Source organism: Triticum aestivum, chromosome 2B (assembly GCF_018294505.1).
Source record: "Triticum aestivum cultivar Chinese Spring chromosome 2B, IWGSC CS RefSeq v2.1, whole genome shotgun sequence".
Taxonomy (NCBI): Eukaryota; Viridiplantae; Streptophyta; class Magnoliopsida; order Poales; family Poaceae; genus Triticum; species Triticum aestivum.
The window spans coordinates 771,639,656-771,661,725 of NC_057798.1; the positions used below are offsets into that span (position 1 = coordinate 771,639,656).

The window sequence follows — 22,070 nt, forward strand, 5'->3', positions numbered from 1 at the left end:
TTTGTTGGCGCCGGAAGGGAGGGAGGGAGAGAGATATATATATGGTGAGAGTGGTGGCTGGCCTCCCTCCCTCCCTCTTGGCACACATACTTATATCATACTGTGGGTGGATCATTTCCTCGTCCTGGTCAATGTTACTGGTGAGATCTGGACTGTTTGTGTTCCACCATTACTCCAAAGTTGAACACGAGTACACAAGAGTCTCCACTGCACGCATATTCATTCATATCTACTACTAGCTCATAGCCGCAACAAAAGTCAGGTCAGGCATGCCTCGGTGATCATCACAAGTCACCCTCTGCCTCGCTGGTCTCTGGTAAGCGTGGCAAATCAATCAAACTACCTGTAGCTCTCCAAAGGAACACAAAATGGCAAAGGCCTTTGACTCGGCCATAGACAGGGAAAATGATGCGAACCAGAACCATAATCATCAACGCCATCGAACGATTTTGCCCAGAAGAAACGCATCCGCAGGGATAAACGATTTTGTCCGGAAGAAATGCATCCACAGGGAAGAGGACATGGAATTCTTGTCTTCGTAGCAAAAACACGAGCTCCATTTACACAAATGACCAGAAAGGACACGGATTTTGGTACATCCAATGTCGGGCGCAGAATCCCAGTGGTATCTTACTAACAAGAAAGGACAAGTTCTACTACATGCAGTGCATACACCATATGATATGCAACCGATGTAATGATACGCTGAAAAGTGTGGAAACTGAAAGCCACAATGGACAGTGTCGATAGGCAGATTCTAAGCAGAGAGGATACCTTTACAACGGTATCCAGGTAGTACCAGGTCAAACCTACAGGAGAAAGAAACAACATACCGCAGTACATAATTTCCTGGAACATCAGTGATGCATCCGCGGAGACATTCATGAGCATGACAAAGTCTCAAGAATAGCTTGGATCGTCCGAGTTCATCAATATAGTACTAGGGAATACAGGTTCAGTACGGCTGCATTAGCCAGTTTTGCTATAGTGGGGGACGTGGTGGCGGCCCAAACTGAAGAACGTTAACTTTGCTTATCTTGCGAGGCTTTGAGACGGCCCTTGATCCACGCCTCAAGAGAGGATAGCTCTTCCTTCGCGATCGAGTGGCCTAGATCTGGGTATGCCTGATAAATGTGCATGGGCAGTTGAGAGCTCAGATAGGAACCGGAAAGTTGTATGAAGAAACATAGAACCGAAGCTTGCCTGGAGAAGGGGAAAAAGAGGATGCAGAAGATTACCTTAAATTCACAACTGATGCCTGCACTTTGCAAAAATGGTGGGCCGGCCTGACCGGCTTCAAATAATACCACTTGATCAGCGATTCCATGCGACCACAGAATAGGTGTCTGAAAAGTTCCGGGAAAAAATTCAGCCAAACAAAATTAATGCTCTTATAAAGAGTACAAATTTACTCTCGAACTCCTATTCATATATTGAAGGGTTCATCTAGCATTCTTCAAAGTTTACTAATTTTCTCGGCAAGTGCTTCCCTCGATCAATCAGGCTAATTGCATCAAGCATGTTTAACAAATGCCTGCAATCTGCTTGTTTTTCATCTATACATTCTCGTATAGAAGAGTCGACGCTATATGATTTTACTGCCAAGACTATTAGCATTGCTGAATGTAATAGGTTAAGACAGTGTCAGAGATCATATCACTCACAGGTTCATGAAGGTTTTACATACGAAAGGAACATCACACGAGTAAATAAAAATGCTGATGGCATCCTTCAAAGTTCAATGCCATTTATCTTTCTTGTGGACAAGAGGGTTGTTGACTGGTTAAAATACAAAAGTTGATATGGTGTAATTATCATTGTACAGTCCTAAGGTGGGCAAAGTCGCTTCTTCCTCCTAAATGTAATAATTTTATATGTATGCTTGGATCACAGATTCACAGTAGGAATATTGCCATATTTCTAATCCAAGAGGTACCACTGGATATTAAGTTTTAGGTACCCACTATGAAATAACTGAAGTTCAAATATAGTGAATTTCATTTGGGAACATTGAGGTCGGTACATTTTGGTCTTTCAGCTGTTTTCACAGACTAGTTCAATCTAATATATTAGGTGCCAAAACTATACTTCCATAAGTCAGTTGTTGAGTATGCTCATGTTGATCAGGAATTAATGCAAAAACTACATCGTTTTGTTCCAGGTGTAGACACAATCCAATTAAAATTGAAGAAACCTTTAGATGATGGATCCTGGGTATGGCCATACTAGTGTAGGCAGAGTTCCAGCAGTGCTCGGGCACATGATAAGAAATATTTCTATTCAAAAGGCAATGACAAGGTTGTACATAAACATCACCAACCACATCTCTTGTTGACTAGCGTTCAAGTTTATACCAACCAATAAATTTTGGCTTTCTCACATCTTGTGACTGTGTGCTAAAACTAAGGAGAAGGCTATATTTCTATTCAAAAGGCAATGACAAGGCTGTACATAAGCATCACCAACCTCATCTCTTGTTGACTAGCGTTCAATTTTACACCAACCAATAAATTTAAGCTTCCTCACATCTTGTGATTGTGTGCTAAACTAAGGAGAAGGAATCAAGAGATAAGAATTGTTTCTATTCAAAAGGCAATGACAAGGCAGGACATAAACATCACCAACCACATCTCTTGTTGACTAGCGTTCAATTTTATACCAACCAATCAATTCAAGCTTCCTCGCATCTTGTTATTGTGTGCTAATTGCTGAACTAAGGAGAAGGCATCAAGGGGTGACTGTGGCACATACCTTCCTTGCTTCGGGTGAAATCCTCTCAATGACCGACGAACCGAAAGGGACCCAGCCACTGAACACGGCACCGCCACCTAGCGTCTTCGGATAAAGCAAAACACTTGCTAATGTCAGAGCACCTGCAGTTCGACACAAAATCCAATACACATCAGTTTACGGCACGAGAATTTGCCCTCTTCAGAATATATCCAACACCCATGCATCAATCCTACCTCCCTGACTGAACCCACACACAAATATGTTGTCGGGATGGATGCCGCCGGCCACCTCCCTGTCGATCATGGCGTGCACATTCTCCACGGCCTTAAGAACACCGCTCTCATCTTGCGGCGAACCCTAATATTCACAGATTTCATCAAGATCAGTTTCTAATGTTACAGTTACTTGTCTCTCATCCGCGGATACAAGCGGGAGGGAGTGGGTGCATGAGTGAACTCACAGGGCTCAAGGGAAGCTCGTGGATATCGAACCATGACGGCATCACGGCGCCATCTGCAAAAACAGCAATTATTCCTCAAAATTAGATGAAGCGACGAACCAATCCCCTCGAGATTCGACGAGGCTGTGAAGGTGGGAGAGAGGAGGAAGGGGTGGACGGAGGGGAGGCGCACTGTTGCAGGAGACGGGGGAGTTGGGGGCGGAGGGGAAGGCCCACTTGGTGTGGCGGAACTCCGGCGCGGCGAAGAAGGTGCGGATGGGCTCGTTGGCGGGGCCGGAGTCGCCCAGGCCGTGCAGCCACAGCACGAAGCTCCGGTTGCGGGCCGCCATGGGGCCGGGGACGAGCTGGTCGGGGAGGCGGGGCGGCTGCGCGCGGCGGCGGAGCGAGGCGGCGAGGAGGGAGGCCGCGGCGATGGCTGCGGCGAGGGAGAAGAGGAAGCGGACGCGTCTACTCATGGCTCATATGGGCCGGGCCGGGCCGTAGTAGCTCGTCAGCCTGTGCGCTTGTGCTGAGTGGTAGAAGAATCACTGCCAATCAGAACTTCAGAAGCAAAAAATTCTCAAAAAAAAAAATCAGAACTAAAAATTTACCCGATTTTTTTCTACCAACTATATTACATTCAGATAGCACTACAATTTTAACTGTAGAATTAGGGTTAAATATCTTGGTACGATCAGAAAGATAAGACGAAATGAACATCATCGACGAGCCACTGGCCATGTCGGATTCACATGACAGTTAATCGGAGCATCAACGAATAACAGAGCAAGTCATCAATCAAGCACACGAATTGAGACGGCACACGAAAAAGAGCAAGTCAACTGTAACAGTATCATAATCCTTTCGTTGGATATCATAAAAAACAACTTTCACTGGATCATGTTCCAAAGCATTCGTGTGGCAAGATAAAACTGAGATTCAGGTCACGTATGTGGTAGCAATGTGCCACCTAGAAATGGTGCCAGTAAGTTTGTGAAGCACCCTAGCTAGTGTAGATCTTCGTGGTTCGACGACGACGATGACGATGGTCTTGCAGCTTCAGTTCCTTGAGAGATCCCTAGACGATCGAATATCCATCGTCGAAAATACTGGAGCTCTTCATCCACCAACGAATGTCCAAGAGTCAGATAAGTCTGATAATATTGAAGAAAAATAGTCAGAGAAGCTAAAACCGAAGCTCCAATTCAACGGTTGTGACTTCAGGTATGCTTTTGTACCACCTTGAATTCGCAGGCCATGCCAAGCTCTTGGAGAAATGCGCATCCAGCGTGCCCGGCTTCGAATAGTACCACCCCATCTGCCATCCCATGGAACCATAAAACCGGAGTCTGCAGGTTTGCAAGAATTCAGAGACAAGACATTTGCGAGAGGATTCAGCTACGAAATATATTTAGTTTAACCATGATTTGCTGGTCTGTTGTTACCTTCCTGGCTTCAGGTGTCACCCTGTCAGCAAATGATTTGCTGAGAGGAACTGAACCACTGAAAACAGCACACCCACCTAAAGTCTTGGGGTAGAGCAGAACACTTGCTATGGCTAGAGCACCTGTGGAGACAGATTGGAAATCAAAATTCCGTCGTAAGTAATGTCTTGAAGACAGAGAAGATTAGATGCATATTTCACCGCCGTACCTCCTTGGCTTAATCCACAAACGAAAATGTTTGTAGGACTCGTCCCGGCAGCCACTTCTTTGTCCAACATTTCGTGCACGTGCTCAACAGCTTCTAGGACTCCTTGCTCATCTCTAACAGTGGTCTATGAAACAAAGTGGGCACAATGAGCAAAGTACATAATAATAATGCTATAACAGCAAAACAGGTATTGGCCTGTAAATGTTTAGAGACTTGAGGTTAGTTTATTATCTGTCTTGGTCATATTTTGAGTTCTAATACTCTGCTTTTGTAACTTGTACACTGATCTCTTTGAATGGTCATAAGCATTCTTCAAAACGGTTAATTTGGCGCAAGCGGTCTGCTATGTTGCGAAGTGCTAAAGAACTTTATGTTTTAAATCTTCAAACTTATGAGAATCTGATTTTATGTTGTTCTGAAGTGACAGTGCAAAAGACACTAAACCTAACAGTCTTATTCATTATATTCTTCAACGATATTTACTTTGTAAATTGACAGCAAATCGCTCTGGCAGTTCCAATCTACTGATTATTTACTGGAGGGGGAGCAGTGTCAGAAACAAAGTGTGAAGCAAGCTTGATTTCTGACGCGTGCATACTCTGCAGCATCGACAAATAAGACTACCAATTTTTTTAGCAACAAATATAATACACTGAAGAGAGAATGGAAATAGGCAAATGGCTACTGAATCACTCGACAGTAAGCAGTGAGCTGAGCAGGAAATTACAGCGGTTGTTTCTGAATCACTCAAACAGTAAGCGGCTATTTCTGGGGCTGAAGTGAGGAGAGAATTACAGCGGTTATGGGGACCTCCGGGATGCCGAACCACGCATTGAGCACCACGTCACCTGCAGCAGCAACACCGCAAATCGATCGAGCAACTGAATAAAATCGCAGCTTTGTTTCCCCGTCGAATCAGGAACAGCAAGTGTTGGGGCAGGGAGCGTACCAACGCAGGCGATGGGGGCGGTGGGGAAGGAGAGGCGGACGGCGGGGCCGGCGGAGAAGTAGGGCGCGATCTGGCCGCGGCTGTGCTCGCCCGTCTCGGCCGAGCCGTGCAGCCACAGCACCAGCCCGCCGGCCCTCGCCGCCGCCGCCGCAGCAGCAGGAGCGGGGGGAGGCGCCGCCATCTGGACAGCGCGGAGTCACCGATCGGTCGGCGGCGCGGCTGGCAGTGCAAAGGGGCGGCGGTTTGTGCCGATGAAGGGTGCGGGCAGGGCGAAATTAGTGCGGGCGTGGGAGGCGTGACGGTGATGGCGGCAGCGTGCGGGGCGTGGGCGTGCCGTGCGGTTGGATCGAATATACCCTCACCCTACCCCGTGCCGTTGCGTTTTGGCTCTGGAACCATCGCCCGCCGGCGGGACGGAGCGACGGCGAAGGGCGCCGGCCGGCAGGCGCAGCCGCGGGTAGATTGCGTTGCTTTTTTTTTTACGGGGGATTGCGTTACTCCCCCCAAATCTCCATCTCCATCTTCATCTCCATCTCCACTACTATTAAACATCTCCACTACTATTAAACAATCAAACAAAAACTTTCTTACGTGCACCCGCAATTAGTCCCACAACACTGCATGAACCAATCAGCACCGCATAATTAGACCCATAAATTTTAATCTAACAGCCATCATTTATCTAATAGTAGGATGGTGTGGATTTAGTAATTTCCAATGACTGACCATACTCCACCAGCAGAAGAGTATTCGTTGGCCTATAGATGCCGCAGCCCACAATCTGCTCCGAAATTCATGGCGCAAATTTCAAGAGGTTTAGTTTTTCCTTCCCACGCGTGATGGAGATTAACCGTTGACGCTGCATGCAAGCAAATCATTAAAAGCTTGAGACGTTAAGGGAGCTATGCATGCAGCCCTCCCCTCCAAATATCTCGCATATTAACTTCAGGGCCCGACGCCGCCTTCCACCTGGGCAGAGGTCGTTCCGGTCATCGGTAGGGCTGGACTAACGAGCAGCTCAGTTCGTTAAGCTCGTGCTCGTTAAGGCTCGTTAAGATTAACGAGCAGAAAACCGTGCTCAGCTCGGCTCGTTTGAAGCTCGTTAAGCTCGTGAGCGCTCATTACCAGATTATAATGTGTTACGATATACATAATGAATGTGTAGGTATTGTTTTCAAGATAAAATATTATGACTAAGAAAAGAAATGAAGTAGTATGTTGCCTCATATGTCGATTAGATTAAATAGATGGGCTGAGGTGCTACAAAAAGTTTGTCACGTAATATGAAAATATATGTTGTGTTGTTACTAACGAGCTTAATGAGCTACTCGTGAAACTCGTTAGCTCGCTTGTTAAGCTCGTTAAGCTTAACGAGCTAAAATCAATGATTAGCTCTGTTCATTAAAAAGAGAGCTACGAGCTTAACGAGCCGAACTATCGAGCGCTCATTAAGCTCGGAAGCTACGAGCTTTTGGTCCAGCCCTAGTCATCGGCAACCTCCTCGACGTCGCAGGCAAGCTGTGGCACCAATCCCTAGCGTGCCTCGCCGAATGGTACGTCCGGCTGATGACACTCCGGCTGGGCACGGTGGTCGTGATCATCGCCTCCTCCGTGGCCACGGCCCGGGAGGTCCTCCAGAGGCACAACGCCGTCCAGTCCTGCCGCAACCCACCGGACGCATGGCACGACATGGGGCACGCCGCCAACTCCGTTTTCCTCCTGACGCCGCGCCACAACCCGCAAGTGGCGTGCGCTGCGGACGATCGGCGCCGAGCACCTGCAGTCACCTAGGGGATCGACGGGGATGCACTGAGGCCGTTGCTATGGGACACCGTCCTCGGCATGCTCCGCCGCGTGTCGGACCTGGCGGCGTCCGGCGCGCCCGTGGAGGTCGGCCACGCGGTGTTCGCGTCCATGATGGACCTGCAGTGGCGCGTCATGTTCTCTGCCGTGAGTTGCACGGCTTCACGCGGGAGGCCGTGGCGCACTCCTTCAGGCCCAACGTCTCGGACTTCTTCCCGGCGCTCGCGGCTGCCGACCTCCAGCGCGTCAGGCGCGGTTTTGCCACACACTTGGCGCCCTCTATGGCGTGTGCGGCACCTACGACAACAACGTCGGCGCCCTCAACGGCGTTCGCGGCGACATGCTCGCCCATGCTCTTCATCGACGAGACGATCCCGGCGCGGAGCCTCTTCAAGTCGTAGCAGCCAGCGGCCGTTGCAGGCACCGAGGTGCCGCTCGCCATCCTGGTGGTGCCGGCCCCCTAGGAGACCGAAACCCTGGCCGCCCATGTCATCCGCGGCAACAACAACACCATCTACGACTCAACAACTTCCCCAAGTCCATGTACCAGGTTCTTGAGTCCGTCCGTGTGCCCCTCTCGCTTCCATGTACCAAGACCTTTGTGTGGATTCAGTGTTGATTCCAATAGCCAAGATAGCATCGTTGTCTGGGTTTGGTTTTGAGTTCTTGATCACGCTGGGGATTGGATTGAATGGCATAGTACTACAAAGAGGCCCAAATTGGATGGCAATTGTATTTCTTCATTTTGCTGTCAAAACTTCTTTTTGGTCGATTACTTGTGTCGTGAGAAAGAAAGAAAAAATGTTCTGTTGTTCGTGCCAAATGGCTCGTCGTTTCTAATTTGTCTGATTTTTATTGCCCATGGCACTTAGGCCATCTACGACAGAGGCGCCCTCAACGGCGTTCACCGCGACTTGCTGGACGTACGTCGTCTCGGCAGTGTGCGACAGCACCCTCGACGACATGCGTGGCGGGGCATGACGGTATATGTGTCCAATTCCTGATTCCTTCAGCTATTTATGTTTCCTTCATGGGTGTCTCGCGCGTGCACGATGACATCATCTAATTCTTTCTCGCAGGGAGTTGTCAGCACTAATGTTGAGTTTTTGTCAAGTCATTTCTTTCATATGCAGTGGTTTGAGAGAAGGAAGCACGAGATTGACCTTTTGGTCTTTGCGATATACAATTTTAGAACAGAGTCTCAGTGTTGATGTTTTACAAAATGAAAGAACTATGTAAAAATTCCTCCTGATGCTTAATTGTTACTTATTTCTCTGCTTTTCCATTGTATTCTGATCGAGAAGATACTCTTGGGCCTATGAGAAGAACATCAACTCTTTAATTGCTGCTATAAGAATAGTGGCAACAGCTTTATACGCAACATGCGCGTCCTAGAGGGCCCTGAAAATTTTAAACAGTCAAGCATGGTTCCTTCGGTGCAATATGCAGAAACTGGAATTGTACATGGTAAGCACATGACTTGGATATTCACGTGCAGTTGTATGGCGAGATGAATGCTATTGTCTGATGGGGAACAATGCACTTTACATTGAGGTGGAAGTTATATTTGACCGGTTGATCAAGTTATGTCCACAGCCTCATGTGTTATATACACACATTCATAAGATTTCACTTTGAGGACCAATGGCTTGGACCAGGAAAAAGCTGACATTAGCCGGTTGTCATGGTGAATAGTCTACATTCTATATTCATATGTATTGTAGGCATGTGATTTCCATGATAGTTATATAAATGTATGTGCATGACTATTACAACCTTCGAAACAATTGGTACACATGTTGACATATTAAATGTGAAGGTCAAGAGCATCCCTCACTTTGTGCGGGATTTGGTCAAGAGCGTCGTTTGACTCATGGTAATAAATACTTCCTCCGTCCGAAAATACTTATCATCAAAATGAACAAAAAGGATGCATCTAGAACTAAAATACATCTAGATACATCCTCTTTTATTCATTTTGATGACAAGTATTTCCAGACGGAGGGAGTATGTTCATTTGGATTTTGGGTACAAGTCACTGGATATTTTTATATTAGGCCATTGTATTGGTTTTATTATTTTAATACGCTGAATTGCTTGTAAGCAAAAATTGATGATGTATTAGTCCAATATTTATTATTATTTTGAACAAAACATGTTTTCTTTATTCGTGTGTGAAAATAGAGAAAACTATGAAAATTTGCAAAATTCCCATGGTCTTAAAATTGGCCGAGGTAGGCTAGGATGCATGTGAGTGTCCGAAGTCCGAGACTGCGGGCGAATGCAACTCAAATCTCTTTTGCTTCAATGTTAGATAGCTGATTGATGTGTGATCTCTTTGCTCATTTGCAACTCTATGCCGATGATAGACCATTGAAAACCCTTATTACAACATGTCCGCAAGGCAGACTTTGTGTCTAAATCTTTAGACCTTGTCACTTTGACTCCGTATTTGCATGTGATGCTTATTATTTTGTTCCATCAAAGACAGAGTTTGTATTATTTATTTTTTTAGTAAAAATACTAAGGAGATGATAAGTAATCATACAATTAGTTTTCCATGTTACTCCAAGTTGAGAAGAGAAGTACATGTCATTCCTGATTATTTTGTTGATTATATTTGTTAGGGTATGGTGTGGTCATAATTGTTCTAGGCTGTTGCTATTCATATAAGAGGATACGATTGGTTTTGTCTTGTAATATCTTTCAAATTCAGTAAAATTTCACAATGAAAAATACAATTTTGAATTTGGAGCAATCTTGAGCGAGACAAAAAACAGAAAAAATGTGTGATCATGTAGTGATAAGTAGATTTGAAAAACTTGTGGAAAACTTTTTTTAAGGAAGACGTGCATTGCACGTGCATACTAACTAGTAGTTCTAAAAAATTAGAAAAAAAAGTACTACCTCCATCCTGGCTCATTAGTCCCTTTGTATTTAGTGTCATATCTTGACCATGATTTTAACTAACAAAATATAAATTATACTTAATACAAGTAATATCATCGTAAACTAGGTTCAAATACAAATTCAAAATATAATTTTTTGTGACATGAATTAACATTTTGTTAATTAAATCTATGATCAAAATTTAACACAAAAGTGGACCAATAAATCAGGATGGAGGTAGTACGCCCCTAACATAATTCGACCAGTCACACAAAATGTGGCTTATCACCGAGGAAAAGAACACAAAAGTGTGTCCCAGTATGTCTCTGGAACCACGGAAGCTGGTAAGAAATACTCGACTTTTTCTTTTGTGGAAACAAATACTCGAGTATGAAGTTTGCATTCGTACGACTTTACAAGTAGGTTACTGGCGGGACATCTACCTCTTATCGGAGAAAGATGTAAGTCCCTGTAATTTGAGTGCCTTTTCAAAAGGAAGTCTCGTTACATACAAAATCACATATTGTAATTCTAAATTTAGAGAAATGAACCTGCTCAGGCGATCAGGATGACGCTAAACACTCTACCTGCCCGTAGAGCTCACGCGAGATATTGATTGCTATGATATGTTTCATGTTTCTATCATGGAGCATGGTATTTCCCTACACAAAACCATATTATCAACTCGCTAGACGACACTACCAAAGCCGCTTGAAAAGGTATCATAAGTAAAGAGCATAATTAAAAGTGCTAGCCACAACTGCAGATAAGAAAAAATAATGAGATGCCTTCCAGTTTTTTTGTTTTCCTCCCATATCTCATAGCTAGGAGATATATTAGATGGGGATGTGAAGAAATGTAACCCTATAGCACGAATCATTTGCAAGGATTATCACGCTAAACCTATACATGTTGTTTTGTTTTCAAACAAGTTATGGAAGCGTATATATAGCAGAGGGGTGTCATTCTAGAAGGTGCTCATTTGTTTTCGAAAATAGCTCATGCGGAAACATCTTGACTTCATGTATATTATTTTTGTTGTCACTAAAGAATTGTGAACACAAGGTACACTTAAATGATGTAAAATGATATGAGTGTTTGGTGTTAGTTGTGGTGTAGTGAGAAATGCATGATGAAACACACGAAGTCCTAGGCCCCCTAATCTCTACTATCAAAGGAGATTTCGGTCCGTCACCTCCAGTCCAGTTAATTCCCTTTCCAAAGGCGTCTCCTCCCACCGGTTCACCTCACTTCCTAACTTGGTTTTTTCTCCTCCTGCCCACCCCCACTTTGAATTACTGTTTTTTTTGTCTGATGCCGTACGAAATAAAAACCAATGTAAATAGAGTACTTGGAGTAACCTATACCAAATCGTACATTCCTAAAATAGTGTCCTGCATCTATTCAATCAAATCTAGCCTTACCCTGCCCATACCAAATCAAATAAAATCTTACCAAAACCTCAAATAAATCAAAACATTTCTCTAACTTCCCCTAGCCATACTCAAATCAAATTAAATATTACCAAAATTTGGAATATGATGGCTGTAAGGTATATGTCAAAAAAGACTGACGATGAACTGCTAAAATATGTATGCCTCCGAACCAACGCATGGGAAATTAGCTAGTAAGATTTAAATTCCACCAACTCAATATAACACAGCGTGCCGATGATTCGACTTAAAAATTTGAACCAAAAGATGAGTTCACACTCTTTCATTGCGCGGGGGGAGGGGGGGGAGTCATCTGAATAGGCGGAGTTCCCAATCAATCGGTGGCGCGGAGGTTATATGTTGGTAACGGTGCGGGGAAGGGGAAAATCACTCTCCCTAGGGCATGGGTTGTGCATATGCGATTCTGGACGCTGAGTATGCATGGGTGTGCTAGTGTTTTACCACACAATATATCCTAATATTCATCCTGCCTTCAGTCTCTTGAACCATCGTCCAACAATGTCGACAAAGGGTTTTGGGAGGGGATCCATGGGATTTGCCGCTAACTATTTTAGATGGAGGATGTTCACATCGATTTTTATTTGCCACTAGTGCAGTTACAAAGTACTCCCTCTGTCCCATAATATAAGAACGTTTTTGACACTAGTGTAGTGTCAAAAACGTGCTTATATTACAGGACGGAGGGAGTATCTCATAGGCTAACCTTATCATTTTTACATCGGTAAAGCAAAAATGTGTCAAGTATGTCTAGCGATCGATCAGAATTGCTAAAGTACGAGTGCTCAGTTTTTAATTCACATATTATCAACAAATCATTCATTCACATGACTTTTTGCAAGAACCATTGGGAAAAGATTCAAGTGCCTATAATATGAGTGCCTTGTACAAAACCGTGTTACAAGGACATATTCATAATTTAAATAAACTTAGTGAAATGAGATGGTTCCAGTCTTTGTCGTAACTATCTTCACCATTCTGAATGCTATGAACGGGTTCTATTTTCTGTGGTGAAAGCATAAGATAATTTCACTAAGTGGCGTATGTCTGTTTGAAAGGCGTACATGATACCACACATGAAGATTCTTGTGTGGGATCTATCGAGAAACAAACATAATTAAATGCATTCACGTTTCTTTGCTTTCCTCCAGTATCGCCTCCCCGTCTTTCTACAAAGGCATTGATGAACGATGACGAGCAGGAATGGCGGTGACGACGGGAAGCAGGAACTGATAGAGAGTGAGTTGGGAGAGAGTGCGTCGGGAGAGGGCCGGCTGTTTGGACCAGCCAGCGACTCTGTCTGACCGAGCCAAACGGCTAACGGTTGTCAGGTGGGCGCCATCTCGCACCTGCCGACGTGGCACCTGACAGGTGGGGCTGGCCTATCATAATCCGGTTTCAAATGCCCGGTACCTAACCAGAAGTGGTAGTTTTAAACAAAAAACTAGAGGCAACTTGGTAAATTTGTAGGCAAAAATTGTAAAGTGGTAGCTTTGATGGATGGTTGCCTGAATTGTGATTGTTTTTCGTTAAATACTCTCTCAAGAGTCCACTGTCCCCTACGATAAGGCCTAACTAAACTTCCAGTAGCTGTCAGTATCCTTCATATGGCTTCCGTAACAAAGTTGTCCATATGTCCAGGATTTCCGTGGTTCTTCACATAAGAACAAACTCCGTAATGCCAAAAGATGAGTTGCAAGACTTCATGGGCCAATAATGCCAGGTTTAGTAGTTCACATGATCAAACTCCAAATAGTTCTCATAATGTTGCTGCCTTTTTTTAGAATGCGTTGGGTATTACCTTCACTAAATATTTTGTTATTTCATATAGAAAGCTTTTGTCAATTTCAAGATCATCACATCAAGTTGATATAATAATCGTGAGAACACCCACGACCTCTCGAAGGATACACACAACCAGAAAAGTTTTAATCAAAGTCACAGATGGACTGATGGCAATCAATCTGAAGACCAGATATGGGAGTGTTTTTTTTTGTAATTATTGGGAGTGTCTATTTGATAACTGACTGAAAATCAATTGGACATCATTCAAATTTTCGACCAATAACAAAATGACACTTGTATGTATCTGTATGTCCATATTTTTGTCCATGCTCAGTACTTATGTCAACGCTAAATGACTCCACACAAACAAACCTTACCGGGTTGGAACAGGACCCGGGTTCAAACAGATCAATCGGCTAAAACTACAGCTATAAACCTTACAAGTGTCTCTAGCATCACTCCATGGTCACAGGATAGCTCTGTTTGTTAGATCCCATTACTACTCAGAAGTTCTCTAGGGGAACAAGGGCTGAAAAGTACAGTAGATCACATGAGTAATAGTTCTGTCAAAAAATCCTCTCTAGCATTGCTAAGGTTCAACAGTAAGAAATCTGACAGAACAAGCAAAAAGAAGAGCCATGGGTATTGTTCTGTTGGAATGTGAAATCCTTTTGACAGAAAAACACACAAACATGCATCAAGCTATTCCAGTGACACCTGCATAATACAAATCCTTTTAGCTAACTGTAAAAAGGGAAAAACAACATAACGAGCGGACTAGAAAATTAGTGTTATCCGACATAGATACATGCATCAAGCTATTTACTGTGACACATACACATTAAAATCCCAGTAAGCTCACTGTAACACTGGGGGCAGCAAACAAACTTAAAAGTCTATGGTTCAAAATTACTATAGCTTTGCAGGAGAATTACAGCTCTTATTGCACTGTAAATAACAAAGAAGATGCACTACAAAAAAACAACAGCAGTTTAGTATTGAGCAGCAAACAACTTTAAAACTATGGTTCAAAATTACTATATCTTTGCATGAGTTTTACAGTTCTTGTTGCACTGTAAATAATACTCCCTCCGTCCCATAATATAAGAGCGTTTTTGACACTACACTAGTGCCAAAAACACTCTTATATTATAGGACGGAGGGAGTACTACAGAAGATGCACTGTAAACAAATAACGTTAGTTTAGTATCCAGCAACAAACAACTTGAAGAGATGGTTAAAAAATACTATAGCTTTGCATGAAAACTACATTTCGTGTTGCACTTTAAATAATACAGAAGATGTACTGTAATGCAATAATAGTATAGTTTCAACTGGGAGTGGCACACATATTGAGGTAAAAACACTAACAAAAAAATTACAGTCATGTGATCTACTGTATCTTCTTGCTTGGGAATGCACTGTAAAAAAAACTACAGTTCTTGCAACCATAGTCTTCAAATATCGAGTGAAGGGGCCTTGCAAATTACATATTTTTTACACTGTAAATGGCACATAAATGCACTGTAAAAAAAGTTAAACCTTGAAGGGGCCTTGCAAATTATAGTAGCCCTGATTGGGATTACATTTTTCACCACATTGGAGAAAAACTTCCCAAAATAGCGAGTAAAGGTTGTTGAAACAGGAACATTGGTAGATCTCTTGCACTTCTACAGAAACAGAAAGGATAAAATGAAAAAAATCAGAAATAAGTGATAAAAATAGAAAACAATCTCTTAAAGTAAAAGTAACAGTACTAGTACACCCAAGTATACACTCTGCTAAACCAAGTAAATTCTGCTGCATTAATCATAGAATCATACGATACATTACTGAACTTACTGAAAAAAGTAACAAGAAGCAGATTGATAAGACAAGTTCAGAGAAACAGGAGAACCATACTGCAAAAATATGTATTGGCGGGCAAGAAGCAGATTTTCAGAGTAACAAGAAGCACATCGATAAGACAAGTTCAGAGAAATAGAATTAGAAGAGCTACAAAACAAGGCAAAAACATGAACAGAAACCTAGCTAGGATTGGCAGACGAGAGCTCAAAAATCCACGAACCAAGATCTAGAAAATGAATGCAGAGGAGGGAGAACAACAAATACGAACCGCTTGGAAGAGCACCTTTAGGCACAGCGGCCGGCAACAACAACCAAACGCTCAAGCAACAAGAGAGGAAGAGCTCAGAATGGAAATCGCCATAGAGTCGCCCCTGTCCATGCTCTCAATGTCTTTGCTTGAACTGTCGCTGACGAAGGGGTAAAAAGAAGACAAGCTACAGAGCGAACAGAGAAGTTTCATAATCGAAGCGAAAACAGGCAGCAACACGGGTTAATGGGCAGCCCATAAACACATGAGCGAGCCCGCTAAAACAAATAACCAAGCGAGCACGCTCGAATCGCTGCCTAAGGATCGAACGGACACAATATCCAACTGAAAACGAATTGTTTTCAGTCGTATGAAAATTAGCAAAACCGTAGATATTTTAGTCGGTGCCTAGGTACTCTGTTACAGTGTAAAAGAAAAGAGTAATTACCAACACAATCGAGTAAGGGTGAAGTAATTAGGATTCCTCATCTTGTACAGGACTCCATCGTGCCGGGTCCGTCTTCCTTCTAACAGCAAAGCCAGCCATGAATCCGAGCAGCATCGCAAGCATCACGCTGCCGGCAATTCCCAGGTATCTCATCTTCTTCGGCATCGCACCGACCAGCTTATCAGGTGCGCTGTCGGTATCGACTTGCGGCGAAAATATTTCAACCATGTCATGGACTTGCCCATCATGGTTACCAATGTATGTCAGTGTCAACTTCTCCCTTGTGGCCACAAGTTTTGCGTACCCGAATTCAGCACCACGGTACATGGACCTCTGCGGCTGAGGGAATATGGGGACTTCAGGGTGGTCAGGTCTCGGTTCCCAGCTTGCTTGGTAGTCCTGCCCAGCCATCCCGATCACAACATGCGCAGGAGCACCAGGGTACACGAAGCTCGACGAAGTGTTAAGGCACTGATAGTTCTTCATGGGGCAAAACCTCTCATACCAGTGAACATGCCCCCACAGAGCGAGTGTCACGCCGTGTTTCACAAAGAGAGGCTCCAGATGCTGAATCATCTGCTCCCTGTGAGCCGTGTCCTTGGACTCGTTGCTTGAGGTGTACATCGGACGGTGGCCCTGGAACACGACAAATGGTGTTCGACTCCGGTTGAGGCGCTCGAGGTCGGCTTTTATATAGTTGTATTGATCACTGCCATGAGTGAAGTCAGTCTCAGTAGACATGTAAACAAAATGAACAACACCTGCGTCAAAGGAGTAGTAGAGATTCCGGGTGTCAGGAGCAATGGTGCTGGTAGGGAGAGAAGAATTTCCAGGCATTTTGAACTTGGTGCTGTATGGTACTCCGCATTCGCCGCCAGCATCATTCCCACCATATATGTTTGCAGCCCAGGAGGGTTTCCAAGGTTGGGAAGGCCAGTCGTACTCATGATTCCCAATGCAGACATGGTATGGTGTATTGGCAGCAATAGGCTCAATCTGTTCGAAGAAATGATCCCATAACCACGAATAGCCCTTAGGGTAGCTGATGTCACCGATATGTGAAATGACTGCAGGTTTGTCGTTAAGGGCCTGGAGATCACGGAGAATCCATTTCACAGTTGACAAACTTTCTTGAGGTGTTCGAAAGTAGGTGTTGTAAGGAACGTAAGTGCCCAGATCACCAAAGAGGAATGCGATGGTCTCGTTGGCCTCGGTGTCGCGTGAGATGAAGCTGTATGTCTCACTCCAACCTCCTAGATCATTGCCAACCTATGAAGAACAGTTCAAAGTTCAAAAGATTAGGTGAATGTGGTATAGGATGCAATACTTATACCAAATGCTGACGATGTTGGATGCTCATTATGGTTGGAACTTGAAACTACGTATGAGCTATGAAAAATAATTCTTTCGTCATAAACTAGACTCAAACTGAAGCTAGTGTTCTAACAAACTGAAGCTAGTGTTCTAAAACGAAATTTGGACAACTTTCAGACGATCCCGTCTGAAATTAAGCATAATTTGGCACATCACAAACTAGGATTTCAGACAATGGGCTTTGTTTATCTGGAAATAAAACATTCAGACCACTATGTCAGCACAAAATTAGTACTATTAGTGGCCACAGTTCACCAGGTCGCTACCTTGTAGAAGTACCTTGACCCAGGCTGCAGCCCCTTCATGACGCCGTCGAAGACGAACCCGGGGTGGCGCCACCCGACGCTATGGTTCGCCGGGTAGCCGCACATGTGGCGCCGCTCGTACGTGCTCGCCTCCGCCGGCACCTCCTCCCACTCCTCCTCGCGCCGGCCGGCGGGCCCGTACCTCACCGACCTCTCCCCGCCGTCGCCGCACACGAACAGCACCCGCATCTCGTCCACTTCGTCGGTGAACGCCAGGTGCAGCTGGGCGGGCCGGGCGCCGGATCCCTCGTAGGCCACGTTGCCCGAGACGGCGGCGCGGCGGCTGGCGTCGGGGAGCGGGTCGGCATCCTGGTCAACGCGCGGGTTCTGGCCCCGGAAGAGGCGGAACTGGTAGGGGGCGCGCAGGTCGGGCAGGCGCGGGAGCGTGAGGCTGCCGGCGCCCGTGGCCCAGGAGGCGGAGGAGTTGAGGAGGAGGAAGCCGAGGTAGTCGAGGTCGCCGGAGGACGGCGGGGAGTAGACGGCCACGTAGTCGAGCGGGCTCGGGTCGGGGAGGTTGGACCATTGGAGGGTGACTGCGTGGTCTGGTTTTGTCAGCTTCGCCGGAGTGGCGGTGAGCGTCGTGATGGAGGCGGGCTCGCCGGCCGCAAGGTGGGCGGCCAGCAGAAAGAGCAAGGCCCAAGGCGACATTGTAATGGCTCTGCTCGGGAAGAGCAGATCAGTTTGAACACGATCGGGTTCATGTGAGTTCAGTTGACTCAACGGGTCGGATACACGCAACATAGCACACTGTCCTCCTCCTCTTTCTCCAGAGCCGGATCTGCTCATCGCCAGAGCTGTGCGACTCATCACTGTCCTCCTTCTCCTCTTTGCGTGAGCAGTCCAGCCATAGCACACACCGTCCGATTCTGCTCTCGGACAAAGGCGCGCGTGTTCCTCCGCTGACGCTTCTTTAGAATGCAGACGCGGATGTCTTCCTTCTTCGCGGCAGCCCACGCTGCCGCATCAGCCGCCTCCGCCGCCGCCATCTCGGCAGCGAGTCGGGCCTCACCGACCCTTATCCTCTCCTTCCCATGGCGGGCACACCGGTCCTAGTAGGACTCATACTCCAGCGGACCGGTGAAGGGGAAAGGTGTCAGGACCCCGATTCTAAGTCACACCGATCAAGCATATAACACATCATATCACTTTGCGGCCTCACGCACGGTATTCCTATAGGTGCCACCTTACCTGGTCCGGGACCGTTTGCGCCTTTTGGCTCACATATATGATAGTGTCGCTAGCATCCATATGACGGAGAACCCGGGCCGACATGACTAGTCGTGAACCCAAAGAGGCACTAACTTACAGGGACAGGCATACATGACCCAACAACGAACGTGTCGGTCATCAGCGAGTGAATTCGGGCTGTAGCAACTGGGCTAGCAAGACTCCGGGATTCCGGGCTGTAGCAGGCTAACAGGACTCCGAAAGACACCGCGTGACATTTCCCCGAAGGGACAGACACAGGATCGAAGAAGGACACATGCCGGCCAGTCTAAGTGTTCCGGAGCAGTAGCAACTGGGCTAACAGGACTCCGTTAAACCGGGCTGTAGCAGACTACTATGGCTTGGTGGAAGCACTAGACTACATTTCCTCATAAGAGAGGCTACTAAGGATAGACAACTAGGTTGTCGGATCCCACACATACCAAGCATTTCAAATCATACACACAATATGCTCGATATGTGCAAATACAACATGGCATCATAACAAAACTCTACAACTCAAAGTATTTATTCCTTAGGCTCCGATGAGCCAAGTATTACAAACATGGATCTCATGACCCCAACATACAGAGCATACAAGCAACAAGCACATGCGGAAGCTTAACTTGTCTGAGTACAGACAACTACAAAAGAAGAAGGCTGAGAAGTCTGACTATCTACAAGACCCTCCCAAAGGTACAAGATCGTAGCTGAGGTAACAAGCTAAACATCGAAGTCCACGCGAAACTACTAGCGAGACTGAAGTCTCTCTACAAAAACATAAAATAAGCAAACGTGAGTACAAATGTACCCAGCAAGACTTACATCAGAACTAGCTACATATGCATCGGTATCAACAAAGGGGTGATGGAGTTTGACTGCAGCAAGCCAGCTTTGACTCGGTTGCTATCTTGAACTACAACTGCAAGTAACTCTTTCGAGGTGGCGCACACGAGTCTCACATATTCACCATATCAATACACCACTATGGATCCGCTCCTGTCTCCCTACGAGAAGGCCATCCATAGCACTCACGCTTATCTTGCGCATTTTAGAGTATCCACTTTCACTTGTCTATGAACTGTACAGGCAACCCAGAAGTCCTTTTCCGCGGACACGGCTATTCGAATAGATGATGTTAACCCTGCAGGGGTATACTTCTTCGCACACGCTCTCGCCACTTACCACCATGTACACGTTGTGTATCTCGGCAACCTTCAAGCGGAAGCCTGGCGAGGGAGTCGGCCACGACCTGACTAACCACACAAGTCTCTAGTCCAGATTTATCGCCTATTCGGGTTCCATCCGCAAGGAGATCCGGCCGGGGTGTCGCTCACGACCCCAAACGATGTGTACAGGGTTCCAAGCCCACCAAACAGGCGACGCTTGGCATACCCGGCCACGGTGCCTAGTCTGTCCCACGCCCACCTGTACCGGGTGCCATTTGGTAGACTACTAACACAACCTACAAACACCAGAAACTAGTTGCAACTCCTAGACAGAGATCAGGTTGATTAATAAGTCGAGAGAGCTTGGAGTGCACGGAGCCCAATGTGTGGTAGTAGCTGTTCATGGATCACAAACACAGAACAGTTCCTAAGGACGGTTTCAATGAGACAACCCACCATGTACTCCTACATGGCCTCTCACCATTACCTTTACCAAATCGTGTTCACACACTTAGCTCTCAACAGTAAGACATGCTCACCACATTCTAATTCATCCCCGATGAATCAGACCTGACTCAACTCTAAGCAGTAGCAGGCATGACAAACAAGCATAAATGAGTAGGCACATCATTGCTCAAACAACTCCTACTCATGCTAGTGGGTTTTATCTATTTACTGTGGCAATGACAGGTCATGCAGAGGAAAAGGGGTTCAACTACCGCAACATGTAACAGTTGAATCTTTGTTGTCCTAATGCAGTAAAAGAGAGCAAGAGCGAGAGAGTGGGATTGTATCGGAATAAACAAGGGGTTTTTGCTTGCCTGACACTTCTGAAGATAGTATAGTTCTTCATCGGTGTCATCGAACTCAACGTCGGAACAACGTCCACTGAGAGGGAACAACACCGGCAAACAGAGAAAGAACGCAATCAATGCAATGCACATTCACATGAATGACATGTCATGTTAAGGTACTGAATTCACCTAATGCAATATCTAGCCAAGTTAATTGAAGTGGAATTCAAACAAGTCCAACTCCAAATGCTAGTTCATGAATTGCCCTAATCATGATTTATCCTATCTAGTGAGGTTCACTTGTTCAAACATGAATGAAAGTGCCATAAACAGATTCTTCATATTTTTCTGATAACTTTTCATATATAATTTATTTCATTCTAAGCTACGGTTGATTTTCTATGATTTTTAGAAGTCTTAACTATTTTCTGGAATTTCCTGAATTAAATTAAACCCAGAAAACTGTTAATTGCGTCAACACTACGTCATGCTTGCGTCAGCAAGTCAACAGTGCTGACTGGAGTCAAACCTTACGCGTGGGGACCACACGTCAGTGACACAGGGTTAACAGGGGGTTAATTTTAGCCTAACTAAAGATTAGGGGCGCCGGGGCCCATTGTCAGTGTCACTAGGTGGTGGGGGAGTAGTGCTAATTAGGTTCCTGACCAGCGGGGGCCACCGGTCAGCGGCTCAGGTGGCGGCTCGTGGCCGGCGACCTCTGGTCGCGGTGGTTGCCCACGCTGCAGGGCACGGGAGCAGCGGCCAAGGCCACCAGAAGGTAGCCCGGGCACGTATGCATCCAGCGAAAGCTGTGGGAAGAGGTGGGGTGGTCGGGGCTCGCCGGAACGAACCTCGCGGCGGCGGCCGGAGTTCGGCTCTGAGCGGGCGCAGGCTATGGCATGCGGGCGAGTTAAAAAGAAGAGGGGAAATGACAGCGGGGCTCACGGTGGACACGCAGAGCAGATCAGCGGGCTCGC

General features: G+C 45.7%; 3 protein-coding genes across 5 annotated transcripts; all 3 read right to left on the bottom strand.

The window, feature by feature from the left end:
- Positions 1-539: 539 nt before the first annotated feature.
- On the bottom strand, positions 540-3,678 carry LOC123047286 (probable carboxylesterase Os04g0669500). The gene is made up of 6 exons (XM_044470784.1): positions 3,366-3,678; positions 3,194-3,246; positions 2,967-3,090; positions 2,752-2,873; positions 1,239-1,346; positions 540-1,124 (listed from the first exon to the last, which is right to left on the bottom strand). The coding sequence occupies exons 1-6, from the start codon at positions 3,646-3,648 to the stop codon at positions 1,023-1,025; spliced, it is 792 nt and encodes a 263-aa protein (XP_044326719.1). The 5' UTR covers positions 3,649-3,678; the 3' UTR covers positions 540-1,022.
- Positions 3,679-3,998: 320 nt separating this feature from the next.
- LOC123042632 (probable carboxylesterase Os04g0669600) lies at positions 3,999-6,277 on the bottom strand. 2 transcript variants are annotated; one of them, XM_044465054.1, is made up of 6 exons: positions 5,775-6,277; positions 5,621-5,673; positions 4,826-4,949; positions 4,618-4,739; positions 4,414-4,521; positions 3,999-4,289 (listed from the first exon to the last, which is right to left on the bottom strand). In XM_044465054.1, the coding sequence occupies exons 1-6, from the start codon at positions 5,953-5,955 to the stop codon at positions 4,251-4,253; spliced, it is 627 nt and encodes a 208-aa protein (XP_044320989.1). In that variant the 5' UTR covers positions 5,956-6,277; the 3' UTR covers positions 3,999-4,250. The 2 variants fall into 2 exon arrangements, with proteins under 2 accessions (XP_044320989.1, XP_044320988.1); XM_044465053.1 differs by having other exon boundaries at positions 3,999-4,326; positions 5,775-6,275.
- A 7,751-nt stretch (positions 6,278-14,028) lies between these two features.
- On the bottom strand, positions 14,029-18,639 carry LOC123047287 (probable inactive purple acid phosphatase 2). Of its 2 annotated transcripts, XR_006422892.1 has the most exons (4): positions 17,886-18,639; positions 16,246-17,514; positions 15,245-15,372; positions 14,029-14,419 (listed from the first exon to the last, which is right to left on the bottom strand). XR_006422892.1 is itself a non-coding variant. In XM_044470785.1 (3 exons), exons 1-2 carry the CDS (start codon positions 18,570-18,572, stop codon positions 16,273-16,275), a joined length of 1,929 nt encoding a protein of 642 aa, XP_044326720.1. In that variant the 5' UTR covers positions 18,573-18,639; the 3' UTR covers positions 15,028-15,372; positions 16,246-16,272. The 2 variants fall into 2 exon arrangements, 1 of the variants encoding a protein (XP_044326720.1); XM_044470785.1 differs by lacking the exon at positions 14,029-14,419 and having other exon boundaries at positions 15,028-15,372.
- Positions 18,640-22,070: the final 3,431 nt, after the last annotated feature.